Source organism: Sciurus vulgaris, assembly GCF_902686455.1.
Source record: "Sciurus vulgaris genome assembly, chromosome: 8".
Classification (NCBI taxonomy): domain Eukaryota; kingdom Metazoa; phylum Chordata; class Mammalia; order Rodentia; family Sciuridae; genus Sciurus; species Sciurus vulgaris.
The window spans coordinates 36609249-36628577 of NC_136468.1; the positions used below are offsets into that span (position 1 = coordinate 36609249).

The following is a 19329-nucleotide window of genomic DNA, read 5'->3' on the forward strand; positions in this document are numbered from 1 at the left end:
CAAACTGTCAAACCTCACAGATCTTGATATCTATTAGGGTCAAACATATAATAAAAGTTAAGCATACATAAAAACTAAGGCAATAACCATTTCGAAAATAATTTTACCCATTTTGTAAATGTCAAAATGTAGCATTAATCGATTATATAAGACACTGTCAAGCACACATGAATTCAGAATTTAATGTTACAATTTAGTCTCGAAGTCCCTTTGTGATAAAAAATATTTCTCTTAGATTCCAGTATATACATATTGCATACATTTGAACTTGATGTACAAATATCTGTGTCAGAGATTATGCTTAAAAATCACTTTTAAAAGATCTTTTCTTTCCCCAAGTCACTTTGGTTATGTTAATATAATATAAAATACTTACTGGGCTGCTCCTTCCCTGAGAAGATTATCATTATTAAGCAGTAACCGAACATCTATAAAACAAACATTGTTTTCTATATTATTATGTTTTGTTTGAAGACTGTAAGGAATGCAGACAGTTTGAGTTATGTATTAACATCTCCCCCAAATAGATCAAAATATTACTGTAATGATCAAAATATCCACAAAATACACACCATGGTATTTTAACAAAATAAAAGATTTTGCTTAGGAAATAGAATAAGGAATTAAATAGAAATACACATAATTTTGTACCCTTAATAGTTGATATAGGCAGACTGGAATGTATTGTCAAAGAACTAAAGTAGAGATAAACTATACTAGAAAAATGGTGTGATAAGATGTGCAAGAAAGACAGGACTATGTCTCTTAGTTTGACAACACAATCATCAGTTTAAAATGAATTTTCTCTATTAAAAAAAAAAATAATAACTGGGCATGGTGGCGCATGCCTGTAATCCCAGCTGCTTGGGAGGCTGGGGCAGGAGGATCCAGAGTTCAAAGTCAGCCTCGGCAAAAACGAGGCACTAAGCAACTTAGTGAGACTCTGTCTCTAAATTAAAAAATACAAAACAGGGCTGGGGATGTGGTTCAGTGGACAAGTGCCCCCGAGTTCAATCCCCAGTACAAAAAAAAAAAAAAAGATTAAATAAGTAACAGTTTGAGACCAAAGTCCAGATAGTTATTTTTGTTCTTTGATAGCTAATGTTCAAGGAACAAATGAATAACTATACTTTCTTTGACTTAATGATTTTGCTTTAACTGACTGTTAAGTCAGTCCTAATTTTAGACTCAACTCTTACTATATAGACATTTGGCTTTTAATCATTAAAATACAAATTCAAAAATAATATTTTTAAGAAAATTCAAGCACTTTGTAAAACAAGAAAGAAAAATTACACATGGTTTCACCAAAAACAAAACAAAACCAAACAAAAACCCCTCTATTCTAGTCTTGGTCTATTTTCTTTCATTATTTTTCTCAAGTACTCGGCTATTACATAGTTGCTATTTTAAAGTACACAATACAATGTATCCTAATTTTTTCATTAGATGAAAACACAAAGAAATAACATTTTACATTAAGAAACTGGTTAAATATAAGGTGAACAGACTATAGCTCTTATTCACATTGTAAACCTGGGTAGTCATTTAGATGCTGCATAAAAAACTTTTAAAATACAGACATTGACAATTATGTACATTCTTATCCCAAAAAGCAAACTAGAAGTTCTATTACATATGATTTTTATGTTCAATATTTTAAATATAACACTTTACAAGTGGTATCTCATGATAGTTATACTTTCCAATTTCAATGAGAAAATAAAAGTAGAATCTATTTGATCCAGTTAGTTCTATTTTGAAAAAAGAACAGAGCATGCTTTTATTTTAAGGAGCGTAGTGGAAGAAAGATAAAAGCTAAGAATTCAGATGAAATAAAATAAAATGAAATATTACTCGTAAGGAATTAGGCTATAGTTTTAAGTCAGGCTACACATTAGAACCATACTGTGGTAGATGGGAGGCTTTAAAAATAAATAAATAATAATAATAATAATAAAATAAAGATTTTGGAGCCCAAGTCCAGACCTACCAATCAGTTTTTGAGACTGAAGGAAGACCAGAAATCTATCTTTCAATCATTCCAAAGTAACCAGCCTAGGAAATAGCATTTGGGAATTGAACTGGTAAGTTTCATCATTATCTACTGAAGTCTCCTCTGCTTAGGTGCAAATTTGGCCTGTAACTTCAACTCAGGTGCAGAATGTTTAAAAATGAAGCTGGAGAGTCATGTGTAAATTCACCTTTAAGATATGATGAAAAGGCCAAAAAAGCATATATAGAAAGCATTTATATAAAGTAGGAATAACAACTGTACTGGCGGTAACTTTCTCTTTTAACTGCTTAAGTAAAGTTTTGAGGGCTGGAGATGTGCCTCAGTGGTACAACACTTGCCTAGCTCACGCAAAGCCTTGGATTTGATCTCTAGCATTGCAGAAGAAGAATAAAAAGGAAAAAAAGTTTTGTAAGGAGATCTCTACAGGTCATTATATTGATGATTTTTACAACCTTGTCATCCTTACTGCTAAAGAATAGCTGCTATCACAGTCTTTACAGCAACCAGGAGAATATATAGCATTTTAAATTGCTGGTCCATGGGTAAATATGAAAATGCTTGCTAATGAGGTCTAAAGAAAGGAATACTGTGAAATGATTTATAATATACAATTTAAATAACAAATGCTTTGGACACATGCTGCCATCTTCTATGCATGATGAAAATGGCTTCTCCCGCTTTTTACTGGCTGTTTGTATTGCTCTATTAGGTTTTTCTTAAAAAGAGATACAAAAGTGTACTTCATAATTTTAAAAAGTTAAAATGAAATTCTATTCTTTCTTTCTTAAATGGTTTATTTAAGAAACACCTACTCCATGTGTTCAGTTTTATTTAAAAAGATTTACAAAAAAAGATGCTCCTTTCCCAGAATAAGGTTATATTCTACTCAGAAACTAGTAAAAAGTTTATTTTATTCTTTAAAAAGGGTTAATTTGTTCAAACGGAATTATCACATATATCATATGTACATTACATCTAGCCATTACAAAATTCAGATTAACAAAAATTTTCATCATAAACCAGAAAACAGACTTTTCTACACTCTCTTTAGCTTATATTGGTGGTTACGATTTTCTTCAAAAAAGCAAGTGCTTAAAAAAAGATAGAAAAATGAGCACTTTTATAATATATCAAGCTTTAGTGTTACAAATTAAACACTCACCATTAAAAACCTCATTAAATTCTCCAGGAGGGGCATGAATGATGAATTTTGCTGCTATACGTACCTAAAAAAAAGTGAAGATATAAATATACCACAGCACACATCTCTGTTAAAATAACTGAAATCATGCAAAATTACACTTCAAAATTTTATTGAAAATGACTTAAGACTTTAAACAGTGATACTTCTCTACTCAAACATTTTAAAGGTAGTTTCCTATTACTATTTTAATTAGCTAATATAAATACAACACAGGTTGAACGTAGATAAAAAATGAAGTTAAGAATTAAAAGTTGCAACAGATAAAATTTTCTTACAGTTGTTTTTATTTTTTTAAACTAAAGTGAAAAAAATAAGAAAATCCTTATGTGTGAAACTAAAGAAATACGATACACCCATGGGTCTATAAAATCACAAATTCATGAAAACTACAGAAAGCAAGCATGGAAGGTGTAAGTTCAAAAAGTTTAATATGAGAACTGACTAGCTCTTAGGAAATTTTAATTCAATGATACGGGCCTATTTTAAAAGAATAAAGCCAATTTTGACAGTTTAATCCTTACTGAAAAATGTTTCTTGAGATGTTAAAAGACATGCCAACATTACAGTTTAGTGAAGGAGCTTATTATATAAAGTACTGTTAAGGAGTAAAATCAAGGCAATTAGAACAGCTAAAACAATTTTGAAAAAGAACAAAACTGAGAACCACAGTACAATCATCAAGATAGTGTGCGATTAACAAAAAAAAAAAGAGACAATCAATATTAAAGTATTCGAAGTCCAAAAATGCACACATCTATATGCAGTGAAAATGATTGCTGACAAAGATGGAAAAGCAATTTACTGGAGAAGGACACATTTTCAACAAATGATATTGGAATACTCAAACACTTATAAGCAGAAGAAAAAGAAACTAGCTGTGCAAGGTGGCCCATGCCTGTAATCCCAGCAGCTCAGGAGGCTGAAGCAGGAGGATCCAGAGTTCAAAGCCAGCCTCAGCTAATAAGCAACTCAGTGAAACCCTGACTCTACATAAAATATGAAATAGCACTGGGGATGTGGCTCAGTGGTCAAGTGCCCCTGAATTCAATTCCCAGTACCAAAAAAAATAAGAAAAAGAAACTCAACCTAAACTTCACACTTTCTATAAAAATTAACTCTAAATGGATCATTGTTCTAAATGTAAAATAGAACCTGAAGAAAATCTTAGTGATTTAATCTTGGTAAAAAAAATTTTTACACGTGATGCCAAAATTGTGCTCTATTAAAACAATTGATAGGCTAGATTCATTAAAATTAAAAACTTTTGCTCTATAATGTCTTGCTCTATTAAAAGAATGAAAGAAAACGCAAACTGAAAACAGAACAAGTACAGGTATGGCATTCCTAATCTGAAAATCTGAAATTTTTTGAATGCTGACATGATGTTCAAATTTTTGGATTTTGATATTTCTGATTAGGGATGTTTAACCATGAATGTTCATACAAATGTTCCAAAATCCAAAAAGATATGGAAAGGAGGGGAGGGGAGTAAAGGGAAGGAGAGGGGAGGGAAGAAATGAAATGATACCAAAATGCTTCTGGGTCCCAAAAACATTTCAGATAAAGGAGACTCAACATGGTATCAGTCAATTACATATCAAATAAAAGGACCTGAATCAAAACATGTAAAGTAGTCTTAAGACTTAACAGTAAGAAAATAATAAGCAAAAGACTTGAAAAAATTCTTTACAAAAGAGGATATACATAAGACAGGTAAGTGTACCCAAAACATGCTCAATATCATTTGTCATTAGGTAAATTAATAATGAAATCGACCACTATGTACAAAAGAGAATGGCTAAAATAAAAAAGTGATAATACGAAGTGCTAATGACAATGATAACCAACTGGAACTCAATACATTACTATGAAAAGGCAAATCTGTACAACCAGTGTGAAAACACTTTGGATATTTTTTATAAAGTAAGCACATACCATAAGACACAATGATCAATCCCACTCTAAGTATCTTCCCTACAGAATTAAAAACTCATATTCACACCAAAACCCATTCACAGTTGCTCAAATGGGTAAATATATCAATTAATTGAGACATCTACACAATGGAATACTACTTAGCAATAAGAGGGAACTAGTAATACTTGCGACATCTTGAATGTATCTCAAAAGCATTATGTTGAGTGAAATAAACTAATCTCAAAAGCTTATATAGTCATAGTACAGGATCCATTTTTATAATAATTTCAAATAAACAATATTACAGACACTTCTCAACTTACAATGGGAGTACACCTCCAATAAACTCATTTTGGATTGCACATTTTGTGGAAGAGCATGCACTGTAAGTGATTGCAAAGTAATTTATTTAGGAGATAAAAGTTATATTTCAAATAATATCATAAGTATTGGTAAACCATATGAGCACTGAGAAGAAAAAATTTCTGCCTATCAGTTATCTGAGATAACACTAGAGTATTAGAAAAGTATTACTCAAACTTTTTTTGGTACTTTTTGTTACTGAATTTTAAAAAACAACAACAAAAAAAGAGCTTTCTACAATCATGCAACAAACTAACGACAGTAAAACTAACCTATAGAATAGGTCCATACTGACCTAAAGAAATAAATGAGCAAACAGGGGAAACAGAAAGTTCTTCATTACAGCAGAATGCCAACTAACAAATGTAGAAGGAATGTACGAATAAGAAAATCACTTGAGTAAACCACCTTAGAAATTTTGGTAGGCAAAAATCAATGGATGCCAAAATTTGTAGGTAAAAGTATAAAACAACAGGATATTTACATGATTTGTAAGCATCTCTCAATGTGATAATTACAAAGGAATAAATAATAATTTCATATTGAGGAAAGGTACCACAAACACACCTTTACCAAATAATCAAAGGTTTCAACAGTCATAAAAAAAAATAGACATTATTTGCCTTCTGAGAGGATAGATGGAGAACACATCACTTCTGTGAAACTCCTGCCGAAAATTCACAGGCAGCATCTAATCAGGAAACATCAAACAAACCAAAATGAGAGGCAGTCTACAAATAACTAGTCTGAACTCCTCAAAAGAGTTAAGATAAACATTGCTGAAAAACTTCCAGATTAAAGACCAGAGACATCAACAAAATTCAATGAGATTCTGGTTTGGGTCCTATAAAAGAAGAAGAAAAGAGAAAGAAAAGAAAAAAGAAAAGAAAAGGAAAGAAAAGAGAAGAAAAAAAGAATGAAAGGAAGGAAGAAAAAAGATATTAGTAATTAGAGTGACATCTGGTGAAATAGGATCTACAGATTTATATAATAGTATTGTTTAAATGTATAAATTCTCAAGTTTGATAACTGTCCTGTAGTTATATAAAACAATGAAGTATTTAGAGATTGAGGAAAAACAGTTCTTCTTCACAGAGGTTGCATAGGTTTTCTCCTTAAATTTTTCTAATTTTAAACATGTGGATAAATAAAACATTCTAGTACTAATCTGTTAAAAAAAAATACTTGCCCTCCCTCATTTGACTTAAAAAGAAAAGAATCTCATACATTCAGCACTATTTTCAAAATGTGTTACTTTTTTTCAGTCAAGGATATGAAAGGCACATTACTACATTTTAATAAATTTCAAAAAATCTTTCTGAAAACCATCTAAAGAATTTAGTTATAATCATTCAGGTAGCAATTCTAGAATGTTTCTTCCTTAAGTAAATTCTATTTCAATTATATGAGCAGAAGAGATATTAAAGAAGAGGTTCTATCACAGCATTCAGTAGAGGTTTTGGTTAACACTAAGAAAATATCAATGTAAATAATGTGAAAGAAAAGTAATATTTTATTTATCTCTATCAACTTATTTAAAAGTTTTCATCAGTTCCCTCAGTAAGTAATGAATAGTTCATATTTATGCACAAAGATTCTAGTGAGGTTATTTAGGCATTGTTGTGATTCTCAATGAGCCATGGTCTCTGTAAAACCAAGCCAGGAAACTTTGAATTAGCGGATTCTAATTATTTGAGTTCAGGTTAATTAAAACACGATCCTATTACTTTTGTTTAAAACTATTTCAGCTAATTCAAGATTCTGGAGACTTAGAAACAAATGGTTTTCATATATAGAGTATATAATAATGACTCCATGCATAGACTTTAATGAGACAAATGGGTGATTTTTTTTTTTTTGATATTTCATTTATGGTTAAATATGTTTAATTTAATTTCCTTTTTTAAAAATTGGCTAATTTTCCAGTCTTTCTGCTTCCAAATTCCTCAGAGTTTATCAATGATTTAGTCTGGGAAGAAAAAGAAAACCAGAGAGAGAAAATACAGTGTCATATCTCAGGGTTTAGTTTGGTGCCTTGCAAATAGCAAACTCTCAAAACACAAGCTCCCTTGGAGACAGGTCCCCTGTTGCTTCTGTCCCATATTCAGCAGTTAGTAGTTAGTGACCATGTGTTGCAAAAAACAGTGTTTCAATGAAATGAACCTTCTTAGAGTTATGGCTACTGGAATTTTGTATGCAGACTGTCCATTTTCAAAAAACCTACATTGCAAAGTACAAACCCTTATACTGATATAAAGCAGCATTATAGCATAATGGTTTAGAGTAGGATCCCTGGAATCAGACTGACCGGGATGGGTTTTCAACTCTACTACTCATTAGCTACATGACCTCGCATGAAAAAATAAAATTAGCTACTACTGTGAGTAAAAGTAGTAGATAGTAAATTCAGTTGCATGTTAGCTTCTTTGTGCCCTACAGTGACACGGGTGTGGCTTACGTCCATGCTTCTACAAAGTTTGCAGGGCTTTCACTTCCCATATACCAATATTCCTTCCCCTTCCACTTGACCTGCTCACCTCAAACACCAGTGACCAGTGTTTTCGCCTCAAACACAGTAGAAAAAGCTGAACTCCTAGCTACATGGTAACTATGTGCAACTAAAATTTAGATTTTTATCTAAGTCAAAGCAAAATGATCTCTAGTCAAATTTTAATTTTTTTAACTTCAAAAACCTCAATTTTATTAACTGAACCTAGGGTCTCCAATTTTTAAAAAGGTAAACTAAGGGAGATGAAATGCATCATTATTTCTTAATTAAAAAAAAAAACCCTGGCTCTGTTAGATTAAAAAATGACCTACAAGTTATCTTTGACATAGCTATTATTATTATTATTAATTTACGGAAGTGGAAACAGTGATCCACAATTGGGATTTAGATGAAGTCTTCAGATAAAATCCAGGGATTTTTACATAGCTGCCTCTCAACACAAAACTTTTTTATGATGATTCAGAAGACAGGCTGGGGACAAATTTTCTGTGTAATCTCACTTGTTTCCATTGTTTATATTACCACCATAGGATAGCTCTCAAATCTGTATCTCCTTTTGCAGTCTCTCAGGACCAAGACCCATCTTCCTAACTATAATTTAACAATTAGAAATCTTCATTTCAAGTACCTCAAAGATATCTTACACCGTTCACCCAAATCTAGTCCTTTCTGTTCTTGAAATTACTGACACCACCTAAAAATCACTGCACATTTCCCCCTCTCTCCCAGTCACACAATCAATGAATATTTCTTGCTTGTCAAATCCAATCCCCTTTTCTCACTCCATTCCATTCACATTCAGCCACTCTCTTCTCATACTTCTCTGAAATTCACTTTCCACTTTCCCTACAGACTGATTTTTTTATGCAAAGTCTGATGCTCCTTCCCCTGCTTAAAAATCATTCAATGGTTCCCCACTGCCAGCAAGATGATGTCCTTTGTACATACAAGGCTCTCCCAAAGCTATAAAATCTGTTAACAGTACAAGCTCTTAAGTAAGACTACATGGGTTCAAACTACAGCTGCTCCACTGCCTACTACATGTATACCTTAATCAAACAAAACTATTTCCTGTCTTACAGAAAATGAAATAACATACTTAGAAAAGTACTTAATACAGAGTAAGCACTTGAACAATAACTACTGTCTCTTTTTTCTTTCTGCCATTTTCTAGCTCCTACAATCTATCCACTCTTTCCCACGTATACACAGTCGGAGAACCTTACCAGTTTCTCAGACAAGGTCTCTTGTTTCTCACACCTCCATACCACTTCATGTATATAATGTGGTCACCTTTTATCTACTGTGATAAAACTGCACACAGCAGCAAAATATCTTAACCTTTGCAAATTATCAGAAAAAATGGTCATAAATAAAAGGAAACATAATATTAAAAACATCTCAATATATCATTTTTATAGTAATATTGGTGATACTTTTGATAAGAGTATTACTGAGACCTATGGTCTAGGGCCTAAAATTAAGACCCTTTATGTCTTGAATAGCAAGTTCCCCTTTTTGCTCTGCTTCCACAGATAAGTTGCCTAAGCCAAACAAGCTCCTTATCATAGGGAACAGACACAGTTCCTGCTTATCCCTCAGGAGCTGGCTTCTGCCAGTCCAGTGAATTACTCAAACCAATCAAAAACCTCCTTTGGGAACCAGGAGTCACCCCACCATCTTGCTACTACAAAGCGTGCTTCCCACAGCCCATTTTTTCACTCTTTCCAAGTGCAACACCTATGTGGCCTGGCATAGTTCTGTGTCCCCTTCTACTGAGCTTTTTTAAGTGTATGTTATTAATAAACTGCTGTCACTCTCTTTAGCAGGAAATGAAATCCTCATCAAAGTGGCTATATAGAAAGCTGACTTAAAAAAAAATTTTTTTTTAATTTAAAAAAGAGGAAAAGATGAAAGTACAAAAAGCAGAGAATACAGCTGAGAGCAGTGGCACATGCCTGTAATTCCAGCAACTCTGGAGGCTGAGGCAGGAAGATTGCAAGTTTGAGGCAAGCTTCAGCAACTCAGTGAGACACTGTATCAAAATAAAAAATCAAAAGGGAAGGGAGGTATATACAGCTCAGTGGTAAAGCACCCATGGGTTTAATCCCCAGTACCCAAAACAAAACAAAATGACAATAAATGCAGAGGACCATATATATATATATACACACACATATATATACACCACAAAAAAAAAAAAGCTATCTGAAACCATTAAATTTGGAGGCAAACAGCCTTGTATTCTCCATCAGTTCGAAGGTATACTACATGGGAAATACGTATACTAAAAATGAAGGTATATCTTAAATTTGAATGCAGCCAGATATTGTATTTTATCTGAGAATGCTACCTACAAGTTCTGTAATGTCCACATGTTGGACATCATTACACACAGTTATCTCCTGTGATCAACGAAGGAGACATTAGGGTAGGGATTTCCCAAATAAGGATGCCTGTCAGACTCACCTGGAAAGCTTTAGGAAAAAAACACATTCCCAAGCTCCATTCCAAACCTACCAAATCAATCTCCCAGAACTAGGATCTAAAAATCTATACTTTGAAAAATCTCCCTAGGTGATTCTGATGGGAGACCAGATACTGCACTCATACCCTATAAGGGATTATATACGGAAAATTTGAGGTGTTTGGTCTTACAGAGAAAGAAATCACAGGTTTCACTTGGTTCTCAAGGAATGTCACACTAAAAGGACATTTACTGCCTTACAAACTGGTAGTAAAGTTAAAGGAGCTATTATGCATTTTTCCACTTCAACTATTCTCAGAATTATTTGAAGTTGTTTCCCACAACTCTAAAAATTGCCTATGCCTTGTTGAGTTACAAGTAAACAGAATAGAAAAAAACTTTTTTGAACTTTATGCTATTTAAAGAGTTTATGACCAAGTGATTGCTACTGTATGTATATGTTATGGACTAATCTATTTTAATATGAGTAAACTTAAGAGTGGTAATGTGTCTTGTAAGTTTTCCTTAACGAATTTTCCATTATAATTCTTTTTGAATGATAATTAAAAACAGAGCCCACAGCACTTAACCTAAATCTAGGTCATCTATTGAATTCAACATCAATTCTTCTTTAAAGATGTTTCATCACTTATTTAAAACATTTAGAAAGTAGGCTGAAATGAGAAAAAAGATTATATAAATTAATCTTTTCTTCAATTTTTTTTTTCTCCTTTGAATCATTTCCCTCAGGGAGGAGACACCCCTAAATTTTCAGTCTTTAAAAAAAAAAAAAATCCTTAAAATGAGATAGGAAAACAAAGTAATAAAACCCAGTCCTTCTCTTTGTTTTACTACCCAAATTATTCAAGAATAATTTGTACTTTAGTCAACATTTATTGAGCACCTAATACAGTGTGACTCAACCCCACATTGCATATCCAAATAGTCAAGTCATCTGGGAAATTATTGTCATTTTTTTTTTTTTTTTTTACAAAAAAATACACTTATGGTCTCACCCTTGAATGGAGCCTGTGTGTCTATGTTTGTAGATAAAATCTCCAGTTGATTCACTGTGCAGCCAGAATTGAAAACATCTAATCTAACATATGCTAGGAACTATATTGGAATTACAGAGGTGAGTAAGACACAGGGCCTACCTTTAAAGAACACAGGAAATAAAAACATGAGTTAAGTCTATTATAATCATTAAATGGTCTAACAAAGGTATGTACAAACTGCTAAGGAAGCAGAGACAGGTCTGGATACAAAAGAAGACCTGGGAAGTCTTTGGGTCTGGGTACATAAGGGTGAGTAGTTTACAATGCAGACAACTATGAGAGGTCACTTCTGAAAGAGGGAAAACAAACATACTTTTCATTTATAGACCCTGGTTTGGATTTTCTCCCTCCTTACTCCAACGCCTGGTAAAACTGTTCTCTTGAATGCCACTGATGCCCCTTAGTCCACCACTTACAGAGTAGGTCTTATCTATACCAGTTTTTCCCATCCATAATGTGGAAAAAACAAGGTTATTCTGACAATTAAAAGCATATGTGCTAAAGTTCTGGCATGGAGTGGATAAAATTTGTTTCTTGTCTCCTCTTAATTCCAAAGGCTTTTTTCAATCTCATAGTCTTTCTGGGCACTGCTCCTTCTTGAAAGTCTCTCCGCAAACTCTGACATGAGCACCTACTCTTATGCTGAATATGCAACATTTTTACTTCAAGGGCCACTCTTACCCTTTTGGTCTCCCTTCTCCTCTGATTCCTCAAAGTCAGGTCATGTTGAATTCTTCTAACCCAAAAGTCTGAAACTGAAATGCTCAAAACTGTGAACTTAGACATGCCACAAGTAAGATTCCACACCATGAAATTCTATTTCAAGCACAGAATTAAAAATTAAAATAACATTACCTTCAGGTTATGTGTATAAGATGTATATAAAACACACATGAATTTCACATTTAGATTTGGGTTCCATCCCCAAGATATCTCATTATATATATGCAGTATTCCAAAATCCAAAAAACTGAAATCTGAACCACTTGAGGTCCTAGGCATTTCTAATAAGGGACATTCAACCTGTATTCGGTAAATAAATGAATGTGGAGGTAAGTTATTTCCACTGATTTTTCAACAGAAACACTGTGAACTAAAATGTGCAACAAAAGTTCTCAGTCATTAAATTCATAGTTGGAACTCAAGAAATGTCATGAGCAAGAATGTAAAGATTTTTCATCTAACATTCAATATAAAATCTTTGAAATTCTTTTATACACCAAATCTATGAATGTTGTTTTTATTGGTCTCCCCACTTCCCCAGTACTGGGGATTAAAACTAGGGCTTCTTGATTGCTAGGCAAGCATTCTACCACTGCCCCTTTTTATTTTTGAGACAGGGTCTCTCTACATTGCCCAGGCTAACCTTGAAGTTGTGATTCTCTTGCCCCAGCCTCTCAAGTAGGTGGGATTATACATATGCACCACTATGCCAGGCTCTATGGTATTTTTGGAACCTTTTGGAAAAGTGGTCTTTAGAAAATGAAGATCTTATTTTCTTTGATATGGATAATTTTCCTACAATAAATTATTACTTCAGGGAACTGATTAGGCTTTTGGGACAAGACTAAAAAACCTAGATCAGGTTTTGCTATGGGGTTTTTCAATCTTAATTAGTTTGCATTCTGCTCCAAGCATTTTTATATCTGCCTTATTACACTAAAATGCAATATCCCATCTATGGAGTTAATCTTTATTTGATGTAAAAATGGTTCCCAAATGCACTGAAATGTACTATGAATTTGCCTTAATGTACAAAATCTGAAAAATTCACTAATGTTATGGTTGCCATCAAGTTCCTGTCTACAGTAGGAATTGGTGAAATAAAAATTCTTCTACAGAAGGAAATTAGAAATAAATACATTCTAAATTAATAGCGCATTGGTTAAGTTTACTTTTTGGTTAATAGGAATTCTACTAATTTTACATTAATTATGATGAAATATAAAGGCAGCCTATATTGTTTTTACAAACACCAAGTTTCTGAAGACAGTTGTATTTGTATAGTGAAGGAAAAGCATATCAACTTCCTATAAAGAATATTTATCATTTGAATCCTGGCCAATATCACCTGTACCTCAGAGTACCAGGAATTTCTTTATATCTTTAAATTCTATAGCACTATGTAGGAATGAAAAATTTAGGTACAAAGATTTTTCCTTTGAAAACCATTATATACTATTACCACTTTTTCATAAAATTTACCATCTCCTCTCCCCCACTCCTTTCTGGTAGTGGGGATTGAACCAGGGATGCTTTACCACTGAGCTACATCTCCAGTTTCGTTACATTTGTTTATTTATTTATTTATTTTTGAGACAGGCTCTTGCTAAATTACTTAAGACCTTGCTAAATTGCTGAGGCTGGCTTTGAACTTGTGATCCTCTTGCCACTGGGATTACAGGCATGTGCCACTACGCCTAGCTCCTTCACTCTTAATTCTGCGAAATCCATGGTTTCTTTATTCATTTACTTACTCATTGAACCATTCTACTTTATCACATGCTAAATAATGAGAGATGCTAAAGATGACATTATTTCTGTACTTAAGAAAAGGGGAAAAAAGACAACTATTAAGTAAAATTGTATTTAACAGTAATGATGTGTTATAGAGTTCAGAAAAGAGATTAAATGGGCCATGTGACCTAAGCTAAATCCTGAGGGTTGAGCAAAATGTTCATCTTTCAAAAACAGGGGACAGAGCTGGGAGCAGGACCAACATTCAAAGGGGATGAGAAGTCATGATAAGAGGAAAACATCTACCACTTATTAATGTGCTTCCAACACGCCAGGAACCATTTATAAGTACAGTTTAATGGAGAAGGCATTTATTATTATTATGCCCTCAAATTTCAGAGGAAACAGGCTGACAATTAAATAATTTACCCAAGCTGCTACAAATGGACCAGTTTGTAGGTCTCTGAATTCACTGCATGATTAAATAACAGTATGTATTGAGAATGTCAGAACAATTGAAATTAGAATGGAATACAAAGCCATTAACACTATTTCAAGAATTGAGCTTTCTGGTAAAGGAATGGAGGATCTATCCACTAAAATTTTGAGAGAATCAATATATTAAAGTATAGTTTAAATACAGTTAGCTTAGGGGTTTAGTATAGAAACTAATTAAAAACCTAACAATAGCAAATATAAGAGAAAGGAAAGAAAAGATGTGACACATGTCTCACCCCCCCTTATCTCCCTTATTTCTTCCTTTACTGTAGTCATATTGTCACAGAACAGGTGCAAACGATTTCCATTCTGTATGCACAATGGAGTATTGTCACCAAACAAGTTAATAATCTGGTCAACTGATAGGTAGTAAACCAAGTATTAACCCAAATGAAGTAACTTTTCAAGCAAAAAACGATTTGCATAAGACATGTTTTTTACAATGAAGTGACAAAATGCAGATTATAAAGTATAAGACAAAAAAAAAGTTAAAATAAAGCTGAAATTTAAAGTTCTGGATGATTGGAACAATAGAAATAAAGAAATAAAGAGAAAAATGATTAGAAAGAGATAGATTTCTGCTTTCCATTGAGCAGAGGAAAAAAGAAGGAAGGGTATAATTTATTTTTAGGTATGCTCCATTTCAAAACATCTAATCAATCATCTCCTGTGAACATGACCAGCACATAAAAATGTGAGACCAGTGCTCAGGAGAGGAGTTAGAGCTAGAGCTAAGTACCCTTTGCAAAGGTATAATAGTTGAAGCTATGGGAGTGAATTATTTGGGGGAAGTGGATAGGGAAAGGAAGCGAAAAAAAAAAAAAAAAGGAATATCTTTTCCTATCAATAACTGTCTTACCTTCTGGAAAGTCTGGGAATGGCTCTTTTCATTTGAGCCTTACACCAAAATTTCATTTTATTTCAAATTCACAAAAATGCTTTACCCTACAATATGACTGACTCAAGAATGGAAAATGTGAATTGCTTTTGGCCTAGAGTTTTTATTATAATGTAAAAAAAAAAAACTGTGGGACACACTACAACCAATTAATGGCTTTAAAGAACTTCATTGTGCTTCTTCAGCTAAAGTTATTTCCTATTAATCCAGTGTCCAAAGGAGAAAAGTTTGTTAAATTTCATAGTGGTTATCCTCAAAAAGCATTGCGCATGTCATTTTAAAAAGCCAAGTTATTATTCTAGGTTAATTCCTAAAATACTTTCCACCATAGGGCATATATGAAACTATATTAGTAGCATAAAACACTTAAATGTATTAAACAACAATAAACTAGCACAACACTATTTAATGTAAAGTATTTTAAAATTTTATTTAAAAAAAGAACTGGTTTTTTTTTTTTTCTTCCAAATAAGCTGTCAACAAATTAAAAACCAACATACAAACCCAGAAGAATTCTAAAATCAACGTTGCTTAAGGAAGCATGTCATAAGAACAAGAACCTTAGACTCAGACAAATTTGGGTTTAAATTTCATCTCTGCCACTTCCTAGCTAGGTGTCCTTGGGTGAATTACTTGAAAGTTTCTGAAACCTGATTTTAAAAAGTTAAGTAACAAATGTATCTGTCTAACTGAGCCAAGCATATACATGATGGTACCACACACATCTTAACAGCTTCTTTCCTTACATCTGTAATCTATAATGGAAATTTCAAAAGCTTATTTTTTTTAAATTACAAACAAGATGGCATGAAGAGTAACACAATGTAAGTATTAGTTCGAAAATATCACCTCTAAATCTTCTCCATTTCTGACCCTAAACCTAACATCCTCTTCCCAAAAGATTAAATAATACCCAGATCACAAAAGCGACAAGAATGTTAAAATTTCACTTTACTGGTTACTTGAATTTAACCCAAACTTAGTGTTTTTCTTAAATTAGAAAATATAGTGATAAAAATCTATATGTCGAATATCTATATTCTTATAAAACTTCAAAGAAAAATAATTAAATTTAGAATTTTCATTCATTTGTTCATAGAACATTATATTAGTAGAAAAACTTAAGGACACCCCTCTTCATGAAGCTTAGTGCCTTAAGTGCCAGATAATACAGAATCTTATCTCATTTTGAAAAAAAACTTTTATTTTAGGCCTCAACACGCAGATCTATATTAACCCCCATGCTGAATACACCTTCCTCAGGTCTCTGACACTTGAGTTACTAATAACCACTTAAAAACCTTAAGGGAAAAAAATGACACTCTCCTTTTTAAAACTTTTTAGTATGTGTATGTGTGTGCCCACTCATGTACATTTTCAGCTATCAACTTGTGGCTCTTTACCAATATTACATATGTGAATACTGCCAAGCGACTTGAGGACATAGGGATCTATCTACCTGCTGAGTCTGTGGATTATAGACAATCATGGAGCAATGAAGGAAAAAAAAAGACTTCCAAAAATGAAGATGAGGCACGACTTCTACACGTTTACATCAGGAAGGAAACAGAACATTACATTTAGGTGCAAGAACACAGAATATAAAAACAGAGGACTCCAACTGAAAATATTCTTAGGCGTACACTGGCATTTCCTACCACCATAATATAACTGTATATGTTTCCTACACGACTGTACACTGTTTCCGAACTTAAAACATGAAGCACTGTTATATTAAGAGTTTGGACATTTCCAAAACTGTAATTACCATGTTCATAAGTCAGTTACTTCTAAGTCTGAAAAAACGTCAAGGTCCTTTTCAGGAAATACTCAAAATCTGCAGAATTTCATCCTACCCACCTCCCGGGAATGGAAACTTCAAAGTTGTCAAAGGAAACCGGCAAATATGAGAACTACTTCAATAGTAAGATTTCTAATTTTAAATGTCTCAGAACTTGAGTCGTTTATCTGGTTCCAATGCTGTCACTTCATCTAACATACAGTAAAAAGAATTGCACCATCTCCCCTCTTTAGAAGTCCTGTAAGACCGAGTGCTGCTACCAAATCGGCCCCCAGGGGGGCAGCTGCCATCCTGGGCAGAAAACAGCTATTGGTGGTGGGGGGCGGGGGGTCTCTATGTGAACAACTAATGCCTTCCAGGGAACATGGGAGCTGCAAAGCTTACAGCAAAAGCCAAAAAAGAAAAAAAAAAAAAGGCGGTCGTGTTGGGGGTGGGGAGAGGTAGAGACCTCCAGGCGAAAGGAAACACCCTAGAGAATCAGGAAAGGAAGCACTTCTTTTTGGGGAGGGGAAGGCGGCGGCAGAAGTGAAGGTCTGCTTCTTAAGCGATTTTCCCCCTCGCCCGGGCCACACTCCCAGGCCAGGCCGCCGGGCTGGGCACTGCCCTTGGGCCGCTCCGGGCCAGGTCACGGCCCCTCTGCCGTCCCCAGTCTTCAGCGCAGGACCCGGGGCCGGAGAGGGTCCCTGCGGCCGCCGCCCGCGCCCCCCGCCCCCGCCCGCCGCGCAGGCCCGCGGCCGCCCGCTCGCTCCCGCTTCCTATTTTCGGAGCACACACCCTACAAGGAGCGGAGCTAGCAGGCCTGAAAGAGACCTGCCCCCGCGCGGGGCCTCGGGTGACTGACAGGGGCAGGCACTCGGGCGCGACGAGGGGGGAGGAAGGGCACCGAGCGCACAGCCCGACGGCCAGTGCCCTTCTCTGGCGACCAGACTCCGGGCCCACATGCCGCGGCGCCGCTGGCTTCAGCGGATCCGCTCCGCCGCCCCCGCAGCTCTTACCTTCTCCTCATCAGACAACTGCTCCTCCAGATCCGCCATCTTCCTTCTGGCGACAAACCGTGGCGGCGGCGGCAGCGGCCACCTGACTTCCCCCTTTCCGTGTGGTCCTCCGCGCCGCGCGCCCCCGCCAAGGGAGGGGCCCGTCGCCCAGGCCGCCGCGCACGCGCCCCGGGAGCCCCGCCTCCCCCGCCCGGCCTTCGGGGACGGCGCGGCTGTGCGGTGCGCGTGCGCGGCGCCTCGGAGGCCAGGAGGGGGCGGCGTCTGCTACCCGCCGGCTGCAGCTCCTGAGCATCAGGAGGAGGGTTCTCTCTCCACTGGTGACCAGATGGACCCAGTCTGTGACGAGTACATTCTGAGCCCTTGATTATGTTCCCACCAAGGCCTGAACTCTGCCAGCTGAAATGTGAAAAACTGCACCAATTTAAAATATTTTTAAATATAGGAAAAATACTCAGTTTTCATTAAAATATGCACACACACAACCTTGTCCATAATTGGAAGATTGTTCTTGATACATTCATTTATTCATCCGACAAATACTTATTGGTCTTTTATTATGTACCCATCACTGAGTTACTCTCTGGGGGTATACAATGTTGAAAACAAAAAACAAATTATAACGAAGCTCACTGTATTCATTAAACAAACATATTGAGCACTTAGGGAAGACATTGTACTATTGCAGGGAAATACAATATAATGTTAAACATAGATCCTACTCTCCTGAATCAGCTTGCCAGATTATATATAGGGCGCCTAAGAAATGTTGGATTGCACACAACCAATTAATACTTTAAAGTGTATTTTCCATGAAGCATTTGAGATATACTATAACATTGTTATCATTTCAAATTTTACTAGCTGTCCTTTATTTGCTAAGTCTGACAACCACAACTGAAGCTTGAAGTTTACAAGAGGCTAAAGATGTAGTCAAAATTGTACATATAAATCAACTGGAAATAATTGTGTTCAAGTGAAGTTGTTAATTCAATAGACTTTGGATGGGACGGAAGAATCTGCATTTCTTTTTTGGGTGGGGGTACCAGGGATTGAACTCAGGGGTGCTCTACCACTGAGCCACATCCCCAGCCCCATTTTGTATTTTATTAGAGATAAGGCAATTCCTTGAGTTGCTTAGCATCTCC

The 19329-nt window shown here is 35.1% G+C and overlaps 1 protein-coding gene across 1 annotated transcript in view; it reads right to left on the bottom strand.

The window, feature by feature from the left end:
- The window catches only part of CAPZA2 (capping actin protein of muscle Z-line subunit alpha 2), a 36020-nt gene extending 17678 nt beyond the window's left edge, over positions 1-18342 (bottom strand). The window contains exons 1-3 of the mRNA XM_079150536.1: positions 18185-18342; positions 3180-3243; positions 377-428 (exon numbers count right to left, since the gene is read on the bottom strand). Of these exons, the coding sequence (XP_079006662.1) occupies positions 377-428; positions 3180-3243; positions 18185-18223 (155 nt within the window). The 5' untranslated portion in view covers positions 18224-18342. The remainder of the gene's footprint in view (positions 1-376; positions 429-3179; positions 3244-18184) is intronic.
- Positions 18343-19329: the final 987 nt, after the last annotated feature.